Source organism: Rhineura floridana, chromosome 17 (genome assembly GCF_030035675.1).
Source record: "Rhineura floridana isolate rRhiFlo1 chromosome 17, rRhiFlo1.hap2, whole genome shotgun sequence".
Classification (NCBI taxonomy): Eukaryota; Metazoa; Chordata; class Lepidosauria; order Squamata; family Rhineuridae; genus Rhineura; species Rhineura floridana.
The window spans coordinates 16,960,613-16,978,770 of NC_084496.1; the positions used below are offsets into that span (position 1 = coordinate 16,960,613).

General features: G+C 44.1%; 1 protein-coding gene across 3 annotated transcripts in view; it reads left to right on the top strand.

Annotated features, from left to right (window-relative positions):
• TRRAP (transformation/transcription domain associated protein) overlaps positions 1 to 18,158 on the top strand; it is a 321,632-nt gene that overhangs the window by 110,358 nt on the left and 193,116 nt on the right. For all 3 annotated transcript variants that reach the window (XM_061599260.1, XM_061599263.1, XM_061599262.1), the window contains exons 38-43: positions 1,942 to 2,208; positions 4,121 to 4,327; positions 9,047 to 9,205; positions 9,318 to 9,452; positions 9,605 to 9,715; positions 14,610 to 14,756. In XM_061599260.1, the coding sequence (XP_061455244.1) occupies positions 1,942 to 2,208; positions 4,121 to 4,327; positions 9,047 to 9,205; positions 9,318 to 9,452; positions 9,605 to 9,715; positions 14,610 to 14,756 (1,026 nt within the window). The remainder of the gene's footprint in view (positions 1 to 1,941; positions 2,209 to 4,120; positions 4,328 to 9,046; positions 9,206 to 9,317; positions 9,453 to 9,604; positions 9,716 to 14,609; positions 14,757 to 18,158) is intronic.

The following is an 18,158-nucleotide window of genomic DNA, read 5'->3' on the forward strand; positions in this document are numbered from 1 at the left end:
ATACAAGAGGTTTTGTCGTTCCTGTAAGATGGCTTCTCCATGGGTCTATGATCAAATACACTTCACCAGCAGGCCTCTGCATTATTATTGGTCCTCTCACCTTCTCTAGACAAACCACTGGGCTCCCATCCTCTCTTAAGGCGTTTTCTGTAAGGAGTGTTACAAAAGGAGTCAAGCCTGAATGGAGGCCAGACTGATAGGAACTCTATATTCCCCAAGTTGCCAATAAGGAATAGAGACGAGACCAGAGTACCGCAAATGTTTGCCTTTATTGAGCCTTTGCAAAGGGAGGGCCACCCTTAAGTGACTCTCCAGAATTGCTGACATCCATCATATTTATAGGCTATAGGTACGTCACATACATATCATTAAAAATGCATAGCTAATCAGAAATACATCATTATTTGATTTCTCAGCATCTGTCTATTCTGGTCCACTTCTGTGTTTTCCCTCCAAACTTCCTTTATCCTTGACCTTTGGTCCAGTAAGCTGGGAACGACGTTTTTAATTGCAAATGAAGCTGATAAGCGGAAAAACTCCCGTACTTTCTCATAAGGGAGGCAAGCATATGTTTCATTTAATGTTATTTGATTTTATTCTACTATAACATTTTTAATTTTAACTCATTACAACAGGAGCAACCATTATAGCATCTCCAGTTCAACATAGTTTTCCCACCTGGGACCTGCATAAGTTCTAAAAGCACTTCAGAGACCTCCCTTCGAACCTCTGAACTCTTTGTTTGCTATCCTTCAAAGTTCTTTTTTTTTGGTGGCTATCAATTCAGCCTCTCTGAGGTCAGTGCTCTCTCTATAAGACACTTCTCTACCTTTCACAAGGACATCATCCCGTGGACAATCCTTTCAACCTAAAGTTCTGTCCTCTTTTCATTGTCAGCAGGATCTTATTCTACCTTCTTTTTGTCCTCCTCCAGTTCATCCCATCGAAAAAGCGTTGCACTCCTTAAATGTTTGGAGGGCTCTAAAAGTATATATATCCAGAACGAAGCCCTTCTGTCAATGCACAAACAGATGCACTGTTTGTAGCTTTCCACCCCACTTCCCTAGGAAAGAAAGTTTCCTCCTCCATGCTATCACGATGGCTTAAAGCATGCATAGTGTTGGCATACACCTTATTGAACGTATCTCCCCAAGCACAGATTGTGGCTCATTCCACCATGGCTGCTGCCACTACAGCTGCATTTGCACTTAATGCTCCTGTAAGTGAGATATGCAAGCAGCTACGTGGACTACTCTGAACACTTTCATTAAGCATTATAAAATTGATCTGTATACCTCAGCAGGGGCAGGCTTTGGAAGAAGAGTGCTATAGCACGTTCTTCCACAACAATAGCCCAGCCTTTAATGCCCACCCTACATGGGTCAGTTTAGGTATGTTCCACTTGAGATCATCTTTACATGCATGGGTCTTATCATGAAATGGCCTTGTATGTGCATGTAAAAGATGATCTCAGAGCCACTCCTTTCTGTGGGCTGGGCTGGTGGGGGTTTATTGTCTTTTTCTGTGTATTTTATGTTCATAGCAGAGAGTGCATTTGACAGGGAATGTGTATACTTAAAGGATGTTGGTTGATGTATGAGTATTTCTGGCATCATTGGAGAACTGATTGAAAGAGCCAAGAGAAGACTAGAAGACTACTAAAAATTGGTCAGCGTCTTTCTGCTTTCAGGCACTTGGTGGAGCTCATCATCCACCTGAAATCATCTTTTTCATGCATGTAGAAAGCCATTTCATGGTAAAACTAAAGGTCCCACCTGTGCCTGGGTCCCTGGGTCCCTTGAAACAAGTAACAGCCATGCCCTGAGCTGCAGATTTCCAGTTTTATCCATGGTGGCTCCTAACATTTGATGGAGTGAGCCCCTTGTACTTTGCTTGATAATGCATTCTGAAATTATTTTTATTTTCCCTTTTGGGGAGCAGGTACTTGATCCAGAAAAGCAAGCTGACATGTTAGATTCGCTCAGGATTTACCTCTTGCAGTTTGCCACGCTTCTTGTGGAGCATGCTCCGCACCACATTCATGACAACAACAAGAACCGAAACAGCAAACTGCGGCGCCTCATGACCTTTGCCTGGCCATGTCTGCTCTCAAAGGCATGTGTGGATCCAGCATGCAAGTACAGTGGACACTTGCTTCTAGCACATATCATTGCCAAATTTGCCATTCACAAGAAGATAGTCTTACAGGTACTATGTGCATGCAAACTAATATTTAAAAGGTGTTCAGAATCTTCCTCCTATATATTTTCCCTTCAGTTAATGAAACTGGACCTGAATGGATGCTAGATAAGTAAACAAATTGTACTGTTTCCAGTGTAAGTAATATAGTGCGTCTGTCTGTGCCGCATGCGTGCACATTTACATTTATTGGTTGATTTGTTTACAGACCGCACTTCATCCAATTAGAACAGGGGTGGGGAACCTTTGGCCCATGGGGCGAACATTTGAACTGCAATGCCATTTTCTCCAAACTACGCCGACCTGCCCCACACCAGACATCATACGTGACATCAGGTGCGGGGCAGGTAGAGACACAGCTGCCAGTGCACAGTCAGGAGCCTTAAAGTGTGCTCCTGGTTGTGCACTGGTAAGGAAAAGCATGCTTTAGCTGTACTGCCCTCAAAGAGCTCATTCGTGCAGTGGATCCAGCAGGTTTTGGCAGCTGATCCAGCAGGCACCCAATCAACTCATTTTTTGATGTCAGGCGATTGACAGGTGGATTGCCTCTCCCTCCTATAAAATTTGGCCCACAAGGTTATGATCATATAAGGACCTGGCCCACAGAACCAAAAAGGTTCCACTCCCCGAATTAGGATCGCAGGGTGGTTCACAATACAGTAAAAGAATAATAAAATTTACTACATAGAGAACTCTTAACCACTAAACATTAGATAAAACCAGCCAGATAAAGGGAGAGATGCTCCTTTAAGTATTTGGGCCCCAAATCATTCAGGGCTTTATAAGGCTGCATTAAGGCTGCTATTACATTGTATCGTCTGCCAAATAGCCTTACAAAAAGCACTGTGTTATCAATTGTAGACTCTCTCTTGCATTTTATGGATGTATTTTTTGATTAAAATACATTGCAGGGAGGGAGTGCTCATCCTTAACCGGTGGCTGGAGGCTGTGAAGGACTGGATGTGGGCTAACAAACTGAAACTTAATCCGGACAAGACGGAAGTACTGTTGGTCAAGGGAAAAACTGCATCAGGGATGGGGTTGCACTCCCCTTGAAGGAGCAGGTCTGCAGTTTGGGAGTCCTCCTGGATCCTGCCCTGCTGCGGTAGCCAGGAGTGCTTTTGGCCGTTCCTGGAGGTAGTTGACTTGGCCACAGTGACGCATTGGTGACATCAAGGCTTGATTACTGTAACGCACTCTATCTGGGGCTGCCTTTGAAAATGGTTTGGAAATTGCAGTTGGTTCAAAATGCAGCAGCCAGAATGTTAACTGGAGCACAGCGCAGGGAGCATATTACCCCTCTGCTTTATCAACTCCACTGGCTCCCAATTTGTTTCTGGGTCCAATTCAAAGTGCTGGTTCTGACCTTTAAAGCCCTAAACTACCTTGGACCAATGTACCTGAGGGACTGCTTATGCCCATATGTACCTGCTCAGGATTTAAGATCATCTGCCTCTGGTCTCCTCTGTGTGCCTGGAGTGAAAGATGTTAGATTGACAGGCACGTGGGAGAGAGCTTTTTCAGCTGTGGCCCCCAAGCTTTGGAATACTCTTCCCCAAGAAGTTCGCTGTGCTCCCTCCCTGTTGGTTTTCCGGAGACTTCTGAAAATGATCTTGTTCCGGGGAGCCTTTGGGAGGGAGCAAAGGTAGAGCCTGACACTGATTTTATGCCTTCTGTGTTAAATTGTGCCTTTGTAGTCCCTTTAATACCTCTCTCTCTCTCTCTCTCTCTCTGTGTGTGTGTGTATTTTAATTGTATTTTATGCATTTTAATTTATTTTAATGTTTTTGTGATTTTACTGTTTACAATTTTATTATGTACGTTTGATTTTATTTTTGTAAGCCGCACTGAATGCCCTATTATAGGGTAGAAGAGCGGGATAGAAATATTTTAAATAAATAAATTGTGTTCTCCTTTTCAGGTATTTCACAGTCTCCTGAAGGCTCACGCGATGGAGGCTCGGGCCATTGTTAGGCAAGCTATGGCTATCCTGACACCAGCAGTGCCTGCTCGGATGGAGGATGGCCACCAGATGCTGACTCACTGGACAAGGAAAATAATAGTGGAAGAGGGTCATACTGTGCCTCAGCTTGTCCATATTCTGCATTTAATTGTCCAACACTTCAAGGTATTTATGCTGTGATTATATTTTTTTAAGTGTATAGAAGTGATGATGTGTGGTGGAAACGTTTCCATTACTAGAGTTTTCATTTTAAAAAATGTCTGGGGCCCAAACCCCTCAGAGCTTTGGGCAGCTGCTCCTAGCTTCTTTCAGAAGATTTTCTTCTCTGTCTTCTGGTCTGACTAGAGAAATTCTTCTTAGCATGGGGGGGTTGGAAACCGCACCCACTTTCCTGCCCAGAGTCTGAGAGACGAGACCGAGATGAGACTGGAATTAATTCTTGTTTTATTAGAGTAACGGTTACATCAAGAGCAGTGCACTTCATAGACCTATCTATGCTGACTCACTACAGAACCTGACTAAGCTACCTAGACATTCTCTGTAGCGTGTGGAGTAAGTTGACTCAGCACCCCAGTCAGGGGGGTGCTGCCCTAAGTAGGAAAGGTCTTTGCCCTTAATCTCTGACTCCTTCGAAGGTCCACCTTCTGACTGACCTGCTTCTCACGGCGTCTCACACGGGGCGAAGAGGAGGTGAGCCTCTGCCTGCTCATCTGACAGTACAGGCTCGCTAGGTGCCGGCTCGACTTCAGGGGGTGGGGCACCCACTGGTGGAGAAGTGTTTGAAGTGCCAGGTGGGCAGTCCTGGGGGGGTTGGAGTGGGCCCTCATGAGAGGTCTTCCCTCAATGGCTCTGTTGGGGCACTTGTAGGTGGAGCGAGCTCTGCATTGGTGGGAGGACTGTCCATGGGAACTGGCAGACTGTCAACTTCACCCCCTCTGTCAATGCCCTTGAAAGCCTCATTCACCTCTGGCTCCTCTCCCTGATCTATCCGGAGAAGCTGGGACTTGGCCCACTCCCCTCCCTGCTCCTCCTGGGGGAGCTGGGGCTCAACACCCACCATGCCCTACCAGTTCTCTTTATCTTCCCTCAAGAGACCACTTTTATCCTCCTCAGGCATCACCTGATGTCACTATGACATCAGGTTATTGACAAGTGGGCAGCCTGAGTTTTGGCCCAGCAGAGGTTGGGGACATGAAGACCTGGCCCCTTGGTCAGAAAAAGTTTGCCCCCCTCCTTTAGTCTAGGAAGCGTAAGTATGTATGTGATATAATCACATACATGCTCTGTTGCATTTTCATTCTCCCTCTCATATACAGTTTGTAAAATGTAAATGTACTGCCTTCAAGTCAATTCCAACTTGTGGCGACCCTATGAATAGGGTTTTCATAGTAAAAGGTATTCAGAGGTGGTTTACCATTGCCCTCCTCTGAGGCTGAGAGGCAGTGACTGGCCCAAGGTCACCCAGTGAGCTTCATGGCTGTGTGGGGATTCGAACCCTGATCTCCCAGGTTGTAGTCTAACACTCTAACCACTATGCCACACTGGCTGTCTTATACAGTTTGTAAACATGGGGATAAATTAAAACAAAAGTATACATAATCCAGAGATGCTAAATCAGATTTTGAGTCAGAGCATTGACTTTGTTGTTATTGACTGGACTGGGCTGCCTTCAAGTTGATTCTGACTTTTAGTGACCGTATGAATAGGGTTTTCACGGTAAGTGGTATTCAGACGGAGTTTACCATTGCCTTCCTCTGGGGCTGAGAGGCAGTGACTGGCCCAAGGTTACCCAGTGAGTTTAATGGCTGTGTGGGGATTCGAACCCTGATCTCCCAGGTCACCTGGGTCCAACACTCTAACCACTACGCCACACTGGCTCTCTTGTTGTTATTATTTATTTATTGTTATTATTTTTAAAATTTATGTGCTGCTTTTTCATATAAATATGCTTAAAGTAGCTCATGACAACAATAAATATGCAATTCAATACATCATTATAGTCATAATCAAATATTGAATCATTTCAAAACTTAACACAACAATCCATCAAATAAAAGTTTGATTATATGAACATTATAACATTTGAAAGTCATAAAACAAACTATCAATCAAAACCTTTTGATTGATGACAGATATAATAAACATTTCAGTTCAATCAGATCTCAACAATAACATAACCAGCAAATTTTTCTGGAACATTAATTTTTTTGGGGGTGGGGAGATTTTCTGACTCAAAATTTTCTGTGAAATCCGCATCAGTGGCGTAAAGCTTCAATAATGGTCAGTGAACTTCACAAATGGAAGAGAAAGAATACTTGGATGTATGATGGATAACTTGAAAAAAACCTTAGCCTCTAAATAACAGAGTTGCTATGGATGTAAGCTGAGAATGTATCACACTGCTGGAGACAAAGCTGTGCTCAATTATTGCCTTCTACTGACATTGGGAAAGTGATATGTTTCTGCAGTCTTGGCTTCTTTTCAGGCTCCCCAACTTGCAGTTTCCCAGCATTTCTTCCTGATAAAAGGACACATGCACAAGCAGGTATACAGACTTCAGATGTACATATAAACTAGCTGACTAGCTGATTTAGAGGACTCATTTCAAGGATGAGCCATTTTTATAGACTTGGCATTTTGTGTGAAGTCACATGTGCAAATTAATTTTCCAAATTAGACATTTTGATTCATAGATAAAACATGTAACACCTATACACTTGAAAGAAATTGAAATGAGCCTACTAAAGCCATGACTCCCAACAAAATTTGTAGGTTTCTATCAAGCTGTTTTTTCCACCTTGGCCTGCTGGTTGTGTTAGTCAAAGGACATGTTGGCCTCAGGACAACTTCACATAAAATGACAGGCTTATATTAAATGTAGATCCGTTCGTTACAGCTGGAAGGCTCCTCTTCCCCCACTTTGTGATGCTATTTTATCTTCCAGATCTACTTACATGTTTTATGTCAGGGGTGGGGAACCTGTAGCCTTCCAGATGTTGTTCGACTCCAGCCCCAACCAGCATGGCCAGTGGTCAGGGTTGATGGGAGTTGTAGTTCAACAACATCTGAAGGGCCACAGGTTTCCCACTTGTGTTAAATGTATTACTTCATCAATGCTATCTCTGTCTCTTACTAGACATTAGCATGCAAAGTGTTGGCTTTGACCCAAATAACTTTTGAATAGTGTTTGCATGGTATAAATGTTCACTGCATACAGAAACCCTCTGAGATGCTCTTAAATGGCAGAGAAGACAAATCAAATTTGGAATGGTTTGTTTCAGCACAAAGCACTTCAGAATAGTAGTTTGTGTTGCTTTTTAGGCTGGATTGTGTCTGTCATGGGAATAATCTTGGTGCAGGACAACTGTTGTAGTCTTGGGTCAGTGAACACTCCCATAGCATTTCTAGTCATTTGGAACTACTATGTGAATGAGAGTGCTTGGTTGATTTTTGTCATTTTAAAATAAAGGTTTTGACTGTTTGTGGGTTCAAGAGAGAATTACAAATTTAAGATTAAAGTGGTCTCTAATCAAATGGCCAGAAATCTTAAAGTAGAAAGCTTGTCTTTTCTTTTCATTGTAATGCTCTGACCTTGCTAGGTTTCAAAGAAATTCGGGGTATAAATGTGTCATTGGGTATACTTTACACAACTTGAATTGAGGAAGAAGAGTTTTTGTCCCTCTCAGTTTCATAACTAGTAAAGCAGGGGTGGGGAACCTTTTCTGGACAGTAGGCCAGATTTTTATCTCCCCACCCCTGGCTGGCCAAATTTGGCAGGTGGGTGAGCTTTTTTATTGTGCTTTGAAGCCCCAGTTGTCAAAAAACTTCAAAGCACAGTGCTGTATGCTGCTGTGTGAACTTCCAGTTTTGGAGGTTCAAACAGCCCAGTACTGCACTTTGAAGTACCAACAATTGGGGAAAATGGTCTTGTGGACCAAATTAAACCCCTTGGTGACCAAGATTTGCCCTTAGGCCAGATTCCCTTACCAAATAGCTTGTTGCCATCTGTGTTTAGCACAGAAGTAGGGGACCTTGTGCATCCACAAGGCAGCATTCCTTCGTAGGCAGCCTACCAGGGGACACATGCCAGTGCTGGCCAGGGCCAGAAGCAAAATGGATGTGACTCTTACCTTAGTACAATATGATACATTCCAGCCAGGCAAAAGCCAGAGATTTCTGCACCTCTCCACAATCTCTCTGTTCAGGCAAGCAAGAGGCATTATCACAGTTCAAGGACATGGTCCAGTCAGTCAAAAGTACTAAAAGAGGATATAGAGCTGGGTTATTCAGGGGTGTGGTCTGGAGGAATCCCAAGAGATACATGGAGGGCTGCATTCCACAGGTTAGAGGTTCCCCAGCCCTGGTTTAGCACTGTTCAGTTTATTCTGATTGTATACAATGAAGTATTGAAGTGTGAGACGCATAGGCTTTGTTTCAAATATCCTATCAGTAATGGTTTGCTCTAATGGTATTTTAGAACCCAAATCATGGTCTTTTCCCAGCTGTTCAGCACTCCTGTGTTCAAGTGCAGTGGTATCTGGAAGCAAAACAATTAGCATAACTGATTTTTCAATTCAGATTTAGTGCTAATCCATAGATAGCACTAATTTTGGGGAGAATTCTGCAAGGCAAGATCATTATCAGGCTTGGAAGTGACTGAAAAATATTTTTGTACCTTGGAAAATATCTCTGGCATTATTTCTGAGTCTAAACTGGATTGTGGTGTCACTGATTACATCTCCCTGTCAACCCCTGTACTTTACCATGAATTTTTCTTTAGTGACAAGATGATGGGGGAATTAATTTATTTAACTGTGAAGGGTTAATTATACTGACAGGTATGTGTATTATATAGGGAGATAATGATGGGAAACCTTTTTACAGGTTTACTATCCAGTGAGGCATCATTTAGTGCAGCACATGGTGAGTGCCATGCAGAGATTGGGCTTCACTCCCAGCGTTACTATTGAGCAAAGGAAATTGGCTGTGGACCTGGCAGAAGTGGTTATCAAATGGGAATTGCAAAGAATCAAAGATCAGCAGGTAAGAGGACTTCAGCCATTTTGGTGTCTGTTATGAAATTCTTGTGGTTTCTGCAGAAAACACATCTCTTTGACTCTTCTCTCTTTTTCAACCCGCCCCCTCTCCCAAAAAGCCGGATTCAGATATGGATCAGGGATCCAACAGTGAAGGAGCAAGTTCTGCCTCTTCTGCGGTGAAGAGGGGGCTTTCAGTAGATTCTGGCCAAGAAGTGAAGCGGTTCAGGACTGCAACTGGAGCAATAAGTGCAGTAAGGATCATGTGTTTTCCCCCCTGATTTCCTTGTAAATAACATTAAACTATTTCTGTTCTTCTTTTCATATCTGCTTTACACTGACATTTGTTGTTTACACACTGATACAGCAATCTGCCATCACTTTTTCATATTAAATGTGCTCCTAGGTGTTTGGACGCAGCCAGTCACTGCCTGGAGCTGATGCTCTCCTTTCGAAGCCCATTGACAAGCAGCACACAGATACGGTTATCAACTTCCTCATTAGAATTGCTTGCCAGGTACGGTTCTCTTCTGATCTATATGATTTGCTTGATTAGTATGAAAAAGACAGCCTTGCTGCTCCATTTGGAGGGAGGTCTACAGGGTTCTGTTGGCTTCCTCTTCCCTTGGATACTTTCACGGGCCACTAAATTAGTCTGTCTTTGTGGGATTCAGAATGCATTGCTTCTCATTGGCACTGGGATGCCCGAGATAGTAGGATGCTATGAGAATGACTAGGCTGGGGAAACTGCTGGGAGGAGTTGTAATTAAATGGGGCTGGGGCTGGTGGGAAGATTTTGTATTGGAATGTTATGTTATTAATTTGATATGTTTTGATTGATAGCCTGTTTTATGATGACTTTAAATGGCATAATGTTAGGTAATCAATTGGAGTTATTATTGGATCATTATGTCTTGAAATGATTTGAAGCGATTGTTATGTTTTCAAAATGGTTGTTATTGATGTAGTGATTTGCATTTTTGTGCTATTGTAAGCCACTTTGAACATATATACACACAATAAAAACCTCTGTTTGGTTAATCACAATTACGTTCATATATATATATATATTTATATATATAAATACATATATATACATATATACACGTATATATATATATACATATATACACGTATATATATATATATACACATACATACATATAAGACAGTTTTGAAAGCAACAAACAGAACTTCACTCAAGCTTGCTCTGGATCCCTATAAAGATTCCGTTAACCACCTAAAATATATATATGAACGTAATTGTGATTAACCAAACAGAGGTTTTTATTATATTAACAAAACGTTTCAGCTTCTGCCTTCATCAGCTGCCAACATACAAATGCTGTTACCAAGGTGGCAGTTATAGAGCTTTGAGGATGGAATGCTCAGAGGGGCTTCATTGGCTGAAGCTAAGTGATGCTGGTACTGTCCTCCAGGTTCAGGCCATGTGGTGCCAATGTGTCCAGAGAGTAAATCCAAAAGTTCTCCCTTTTGGTCAGTGCTGCTGGATCTGCTGGCATCTCTGTCACTGTAATGGAAAAGTCCAACAGACTGTGACCCTCGATGTTAAAATGCTTTGCAACTGGTTGCTCCACTTATCACCAATCCAGGGTCTCTTCCTTGTCACTCCAAATGCTGTATCACCTGTGTGTACCTCAGGGAGACAGCCATTTTTACAAGCACTAGGACAGGCAGATTACATCAAACAGAACATCACCTGCAGGTCCTGCAATATAGTTTACATCATCGAGTGCAAAAGACCAGGATGTCATATCCAATACGTAGGAAAGACCACAACTGACCTACGCACGCGCTTCAGGAACCACAAGTCAGCAATTTTGACAAAAAAAGTGGAGCAATTTGGAGCTTACCAGAGCATGGACAACTGAAGCCAGGTTATCCGTCTACAGATAGGGATGTAGTTGGGCCACCAACCGAAGTTGGTAGAAGGCACTCTATGCCACCGAGGCTACCTGAGCCTCAAGTGACAGAGATGATTCTAGGAGAACCCCCAAGCTATGAACCTGCTCCTTCAGGGGGAGTGCAACCCCATCCAGGACAGGTTGGACATCCACCATCTTGTCAGAAGAACCACTCACTAGCAGCATCTCAGTCTTGTCTGGATTGAGCCTCAGTTTATTAGCCCTCATCCAGTCCATTGTCGCAGCCAGGCACTGGTTCAGCACATTGACAGCCTCACCTGAAGAAAATGCAAGGAGAAACAGAGCTGTGTGTCATCATCATACTGATGGCAACGCACTCCAAAGCTCCGGATGACTGCACCCAATGGTTTCATGTAGATGTTGAACAGCATGGGGGACAGAACTGACCCCTGCGGAACCCCATACTGGAGAGTCCAGGGTGCCGAGCAATGTTCCCCAAGCACCATCTTCTGGAGGCAACCTGCCAAGTAGGAGTGGAACCACTGCAATGCAGTACCTCCCACTCCCAACTCAGCCCATCTCCCCAGAAGGATACCATGGTCGATGGTATCGAAAGCCACTGAGAGATCAAGGAGAATCAACAGAGTCACACTCCCCCTGTCTCTCTTCCGACAGAGGTCATCATACAGGGCGACCAAGGCTGTTTCTGTGCCAAAACCAGGCCTGAAACCTGACTGAAATGGATCCAGATATTCCGTCTCATCCAAGAGTGTCTGGAGCTGGCCTGCAACCACTCGTTCCAGGACCTTGCCCAGGAATGGAACATTTGCTACCGGCCTATAGTTATTAAGATTTTCTGGCTCCAGGGAGGGTGTCTTCAGGATTGGTCTCACTACTGCCTCTTTCAGGCAGCCAGGGACCACCCCCTCTCGCAGAGAGGCATTAATCACTTCCCTGGCCCAGCCGGCTGTTCCATCCCTGCTAATTTTTATTAGCCAAGAAGGGCAAGGATCCAGCACAGAAGTGGTTGCATGAACCTGTCCAAGCACCTTGCCAATGTCCTCAAGCTGCACCAACTGAAACTCATCCAAGAGATCGGGACAAGGCTGTGCTCTGGATACCTTGCTTGATTCACCTGCTATAACACTGGAGTCTAAGTCCTGGCGGATGCTAAAGATTTTATCCTGGAAGTGCCTAGCAAATTCATTACAGCGGGCCTCAGATGGTTCTACCATGTCCCTGGGGCCAGAGTGTAATAGCCCCCAGACAATTCTGAAGAGCTCCACTGGGCGGCAGATTGATGATTTGATAGTGGCAGCAAAATATTGTTTTTTTTTGCTGCCCTCACTGCCCCTTAATACAGCTTACCGTAGGCACTTACCAGTTTGTAATTGCATCCACCAGGAGTTTGTCTCCATCTGCACTCAAGCCATCTCCGATATTGTTTCATTGCTCTCAGCTCTGGGGTATACCTTGGAGCCGTACGAGCTCTACACATGAGAGGGCGCTCAGGAGCAATCATGTCAACCTCCTGGGTCATTTCTGTATTCCACAGTTCAACCAGGGTTTTGACAGGAACGCCAGCCCTATCAGCTGGAAAACTCCCCAGAGCCCTTTGGAAACCATCCAGATCCATTATTCTATGGGGGTGGACCAGCTTAATAGGTCTCCCACCTTTGCAGAGGGGAAAAGCTGCTGTAAGTCTAAACTTCAGCAAGCAGTGATCTGTCCATGACAGAGGGACTGATGTAAGGCCCCCCACATTCAGATCACCATCTCCATGTCCAGTTGCAAAAACCAAGTGTAGAATATGCCCTGCTACATGTGTTGGGCCAATGGCATATTGGGACAGTCCCATGGTTGTCATGGAGACCATAAAATCCTGAGCCGCCCCGGATAAGGTGGCCTTGGCATGTATGTTGACATCCCCCAGAACCAACAGTCTGGGGGATCTCAACAGTACACCTGAGTCCACCTCCGTCAGCTCAGCTAGGGAGTCTGTTGGGCAGCGGGGTGGGCGGTACACCAACAGAATCCCCAGTCTGTCCCGCTGACCCAACATAAGGTGCAAACACTCCAGACCAGTAGTCACATGGACAGGGTGCTTGCAGAGGAAGACGCAGCTCCTATAGACCTATGTTCTACTGTGCATTTTGAGGTGCTGCTCCGTTTTTGTTTTGTAATTTTATGGTTTTGTAGGCTGTGTTTTAATGTTTATATATCTTGCTGTCTGTAGTAATTTTGCTTTTGGATCTTGACCTTTTGGTTTTAACTCTTTATAAACGTATTTCTATACTGCCATATAAATTATCAGGGCAGTATGAACAGTAAAAAATACCATTAAAAACAATACAAATAATCCTTAAAGTGACTGGCTAATTAAACAGCTGCAGAGGCCTCTTGCATAAAAACAACTATTTTTAATATATATTATATTACTCATCTGTTTTTGTGAGCTGCCTTGGAAGATTTTTTCCCCATAAAGTTTTTTGCTTCTTTCTCTGCCTACCAGTGGTATACAGCCCTTGGAAGATTACCCATAAGGAAGTGTGGCCCATGGGGCTGAAAAAGGTTCCCCATTTCTATTGTATGCAGTGTTTGGGTTTGTAGAGTTGGGAGCACATAGTAATTTGCCAAATTGAGGACAGCTCAAAAGTTGGAGGACCACTGTTTTATGCAGGAAATGCTGTCATGTGGCATCCAGGAAAGACGCACTCCCCCCCATTTGCTGAATGATGGTCTTATTTTGGGGGTCTGCTTCAGCATCTGAGCCTTGCTCATCATTTCCTGGCCTTCTCTGTATAGCAGGGATGGAAACCCTGCAGCCCTCCAAGTATTGTTGAATTCCAACTCCCATCAGCACCAGTCAACATGGCTACTGGTCAGAGATTATAGGAGTTGTAGTTCTGCAGCATCTGGAGGGCCACTGCCACCCCTGCTGCACAGCCTGCCCTTAACTGTACTGCCCCAATTAAATTCAAGATGCTGGTTTTGGGGTATAAAGCCCTGTACAGTTTGCGACCAGGATACCTGAAACATCTTCTCACTCCTTATATATCCAGTTGATCAGTGAACTCTTTGCAGATACCATCTTACAGCAGGTCCATTCCGCACAATATAGGAATGGGGCATTTAGTGCTGTGGCACCTACCCTTTGGAATTCTCTCCCGTTAAATATTACACAGCTGCCATCTCTGTCGTCTTTTCAGCATGACCTTCCTCTTCCAACAAGCCTTTTAAATAGAGATCTTTCCCAGTCTGGATTTCTTTTGGAATTGTTTTAAAGATGTTTTTATTGCTTGCTTGTTGTTTGCCACCCTGGGCTCCTTTGAGATGATGATGATGATGATCATCATCATCATTTAATTAATAACAGCAACAACAACTTAAACCGATTCTTTTCAGAGAAGTGAAATGGGAGCTGTTTTCCCTGGAGGCATGATGCTATTAAATGATCAGTAAAGTTCTAAAAGAGTAGGATGATAAATATGTGCTACTTAGTAATTATTTCGGTTAAATTGCTAGGTAAATGACAACTCAAACACTGCTGGCTCTCCAGGAGAATTGCTTTCTCGACGTTGTGTCAACCTTTTGAAGACAGCTTTACGACCAGACATGTGGCCAAAATCGGAGCTCAAACTGCAGTGGTTTGATAAGCTTCTAATGACTGTGGTAAGTTAATGTTTGGCCTTAAATAACTCCAAGGCATCAGTAAGATACAATATAATTAAATGTTTAATAAAGTACCTCAGGTGTATTACAAGTTGTCATGTTATAACAAATGTATTGATTCATTTTCATTTATTTTTAAATGAAGATCCTGAGTGTGTGTTGAGTGTGTGTTGTTTACAGTGTGGTATTTGCTGCAGAGAACTTGAAATGTCATGTTAGCCTATTCAATTGCCAATTTAATTTGGTGTCACGACTTGGAAAATGTTCAGCGTAATGGAATTGATTTATAGTCTCAAATAATTACTCTTGTCTTTTTTCTTGACACCACGATTAGGATAAAAAACCAACCACTGAGAATTGGAAATGAATGCTAGCCTTTGCATTGTAACATTGATCAGATGTTGATATTTTATGCAAGTCTTTGTTTTTTTAAAGTGTTAAGTTCCCAGAGAATTGTCCTCATCACTACTATGAGAGGCTCAGGCATTTATCTGCCTGATTTTTATACCTCTCTTCCTCCAAGGACCTCAGAGTGGCATAAATATCCATTCCCTTGTATCCTCACTGTAACCCTGCAAGTTGGGCTAGGCTGAGAGCTAGTGAAGCCCACCTGGTGAGCCTCATGGCTGAGTGGAGATTTGAACCCGGGTCTCCTTGTTCTAGGTCTGATTAATTACTACAGTACATCACACTGGCTTAGGATGACGACTGTTCTGTGTGTGCATGTGGAACAGAGGCGAAAAAGGGGAGGGATTGGTTTGGGAACTAGATTATGTGATTGGGGATGGGTTGTGTGTCCGTGGTTGTGAAGCATACAAAAGTAATCTGAAAATTTGGACAGCTGCAGGAGAGGGAAGCTGGTGTTTTAAACATCTATCCACACCAGTGATGTGTTTCATTAAACATTTTCTACATCCAAATTGACCCTTAAGGTCTGCCTAATGAGTGCCAGTGGTATGAGCGATAGCTTTACACATTATTCTGTATGGATGCTAATTGCCACATTTTGCATTATAAGCAGCAGTCTGAAATAGTTATTTTATTCATTAGCAGGCGTGTATATAGCTTATACTGTACATGTCTGTTTAATGAATAAAATAAATATTTCTGAATGCAGCTTGTATTGCAAAATGTGACAGTGACGCTACAGATGAGTTCATAGTTTATTTTCTAAGTGCAGATCTGAGTCCTGAAATATTGTGATGCCTATGACACAATGGTCTGTTCCATAGTTTGCCAGCTATGGGCTTTAATATGCAAGGCAGGACTCCTTGCACCTCCTCTTTGACTTGCCGTCATTAGCTAAGTTTTGGGTAAGTTCTGAGTGGTTCAAAAGTGGAAGACTGTCTTACCCATCTGTCTCTCTTCAACAAATTATATGCTGAACATTTAAATGCCTTTTTGTGTGTGATTTGTGACATAAGGAATCAGTGGGGCATTCCTTTTTTATGTTATGTGTTTTCCTCCCTCTTAGGCCTAATGTTTTGTTTTTATTTTTTTTAGTGTTTTGTCACTATTGTTTGCTGCACTGGGCTCACGCTTTGGGAGGAAGGGTGGGATGTAAATTTAATAATAAATACTTGGAGTAGACCCATTGAGATGAATGGACCCAAGTGTGGCCATTAATTTCAGTTGATCTACTCTAAGTAGGACTAGCATTGGATACAACTCTATTTCCCCCCTCCCCCCCTTAGAAAGAGAGTAACTCACTCAAGGTCACTAAGTGAGCTTCCTGGCTAAACGATTCCAACTGAGTCTCCCCAGTCATAATCCAGCACTCTTTAACAAGGGTGGGGGTCCTGTTTCCTTCCAGATGTTGCTGGGCTGCCTCCCATCATCTCTGTCCATTAGCCATGTCAGCTGACGGATTCCAACAACATTTGGAGGGAGACAAATTTCCTGTCCCTGCACAAACTACTATTCCCGGTCCTAAGGGCAAGAGAGAGAGAGCACCCTCACCCCTATAATCAAGTGGAAAGTAGCTGCCATTTGCTAGGTAGGGCTGGAGGACATTCCTGAGTAGGGATGACTCCTCCCACTGGCCTTGACAGACAGCATCTTCTAATCCTTTTGCCTCTCTCCAGGGGGAGGAGTCGTCCCACCCTCAGACCGACCCTGCCTGTAGTCTATGAAGATTGAGTCTTTGCTCTCTCTTGCTAACTTTTTTTAGCTGCTGTTATTTGCTTTTTTTCTGCTCCTCTCCTCTTTTGTGTTTGCCCAGAGTTCCTCCTGGTTCTGTCCCTCCCCATTTACCTTCTCCCTGTCAGCCTCCATTTTCTATTTGTCTGCGTTCTAGAGGTGCTCTTCATTTTTCTTAGTGTTATTTCCTCCCACCTTTAAAACTGTGGGCCTGGGGAGGACGTGGGTGATTTCTACTGCCCAGCTGGGCTCGTTTAGTTGCACTTGTGGCTCAGAGGAAATGGAGCCTGGCGAGCTGCTCACCTTAGTCTCTTGCTATGGCTGCCATTTTTGCAGACTTTGCAGGTCTCCTCTGGGCCTGGTGGCTCTGTGGGTGCTGCGTATTTGCTAGTACTGAGTAGGATCGCAGTCACCCAGCTCCCCCCCTCACTGATATTGACATACGTGGTTGTCAGGTGGCTGATTCTTCAAAGGTTCCTGCTATGAAGGGGTTGGGCAGCACACATGCTGTGGATGAGGTGCCTTTCCTGCAGCTTCCCATGCTTTCTCTTAACTGTGCAGGGCAGCTGCAGCCAACATTTTTGTGGCTTTTTCTGCTGCCTCTGCGGTCTCCCGCCACAACTCTGATCATGTGGGAGACGTGTCTGATGCTGAGGCTTTGTTTTCTGAGACTGCCAGGAGGCATCTAGCAACCTCTTCTCCTGCACACAGCATGGGCAGTGGGGGGGGGTGAGTACTCCTGGTTCTGGGACTGGTGTTTTTCCCCTGCAGTCTGAGTTTCCCAAATTTATATCCTGGATTAAGGGATTCATATCTTTAGAAATTAAGGATTCTGTGAGTCATGTGCTCAAAGGAAGGAGAACAAAACTTTCAAGGACGCACTCCCATAAGGGAAAACGGAGGCGCAGGTCCTGCTCTGGTCATCGCACCAGAAGGGGGTTCTCTGGCAGATCTCATTCACACAGTAGCTCTGCCAGGTTGCCTGCCTCTTCTCCCTGCTCTTCCAGGGATACTTCTCCAGTTACACACTCTTTCCCCTTCTGGGTAATGGTGGGACACTGGTTACAGCGTCTTGAGCCCCATGTCCTATTCACACCAGTGGCATACAGAGGCAGTCCTCCTCCCAGCAGATTATGTATTCCCCTTCCCCAGTGGGGGAAGCAGGGCACACCCCAATCCAGCAAAATCAAAGGAATGTGGTCCCAATTCAGACCTCCCCGGGGGGGGTACAATCTCCCTCCCAAAGGTCTTTGTCCACGGGGG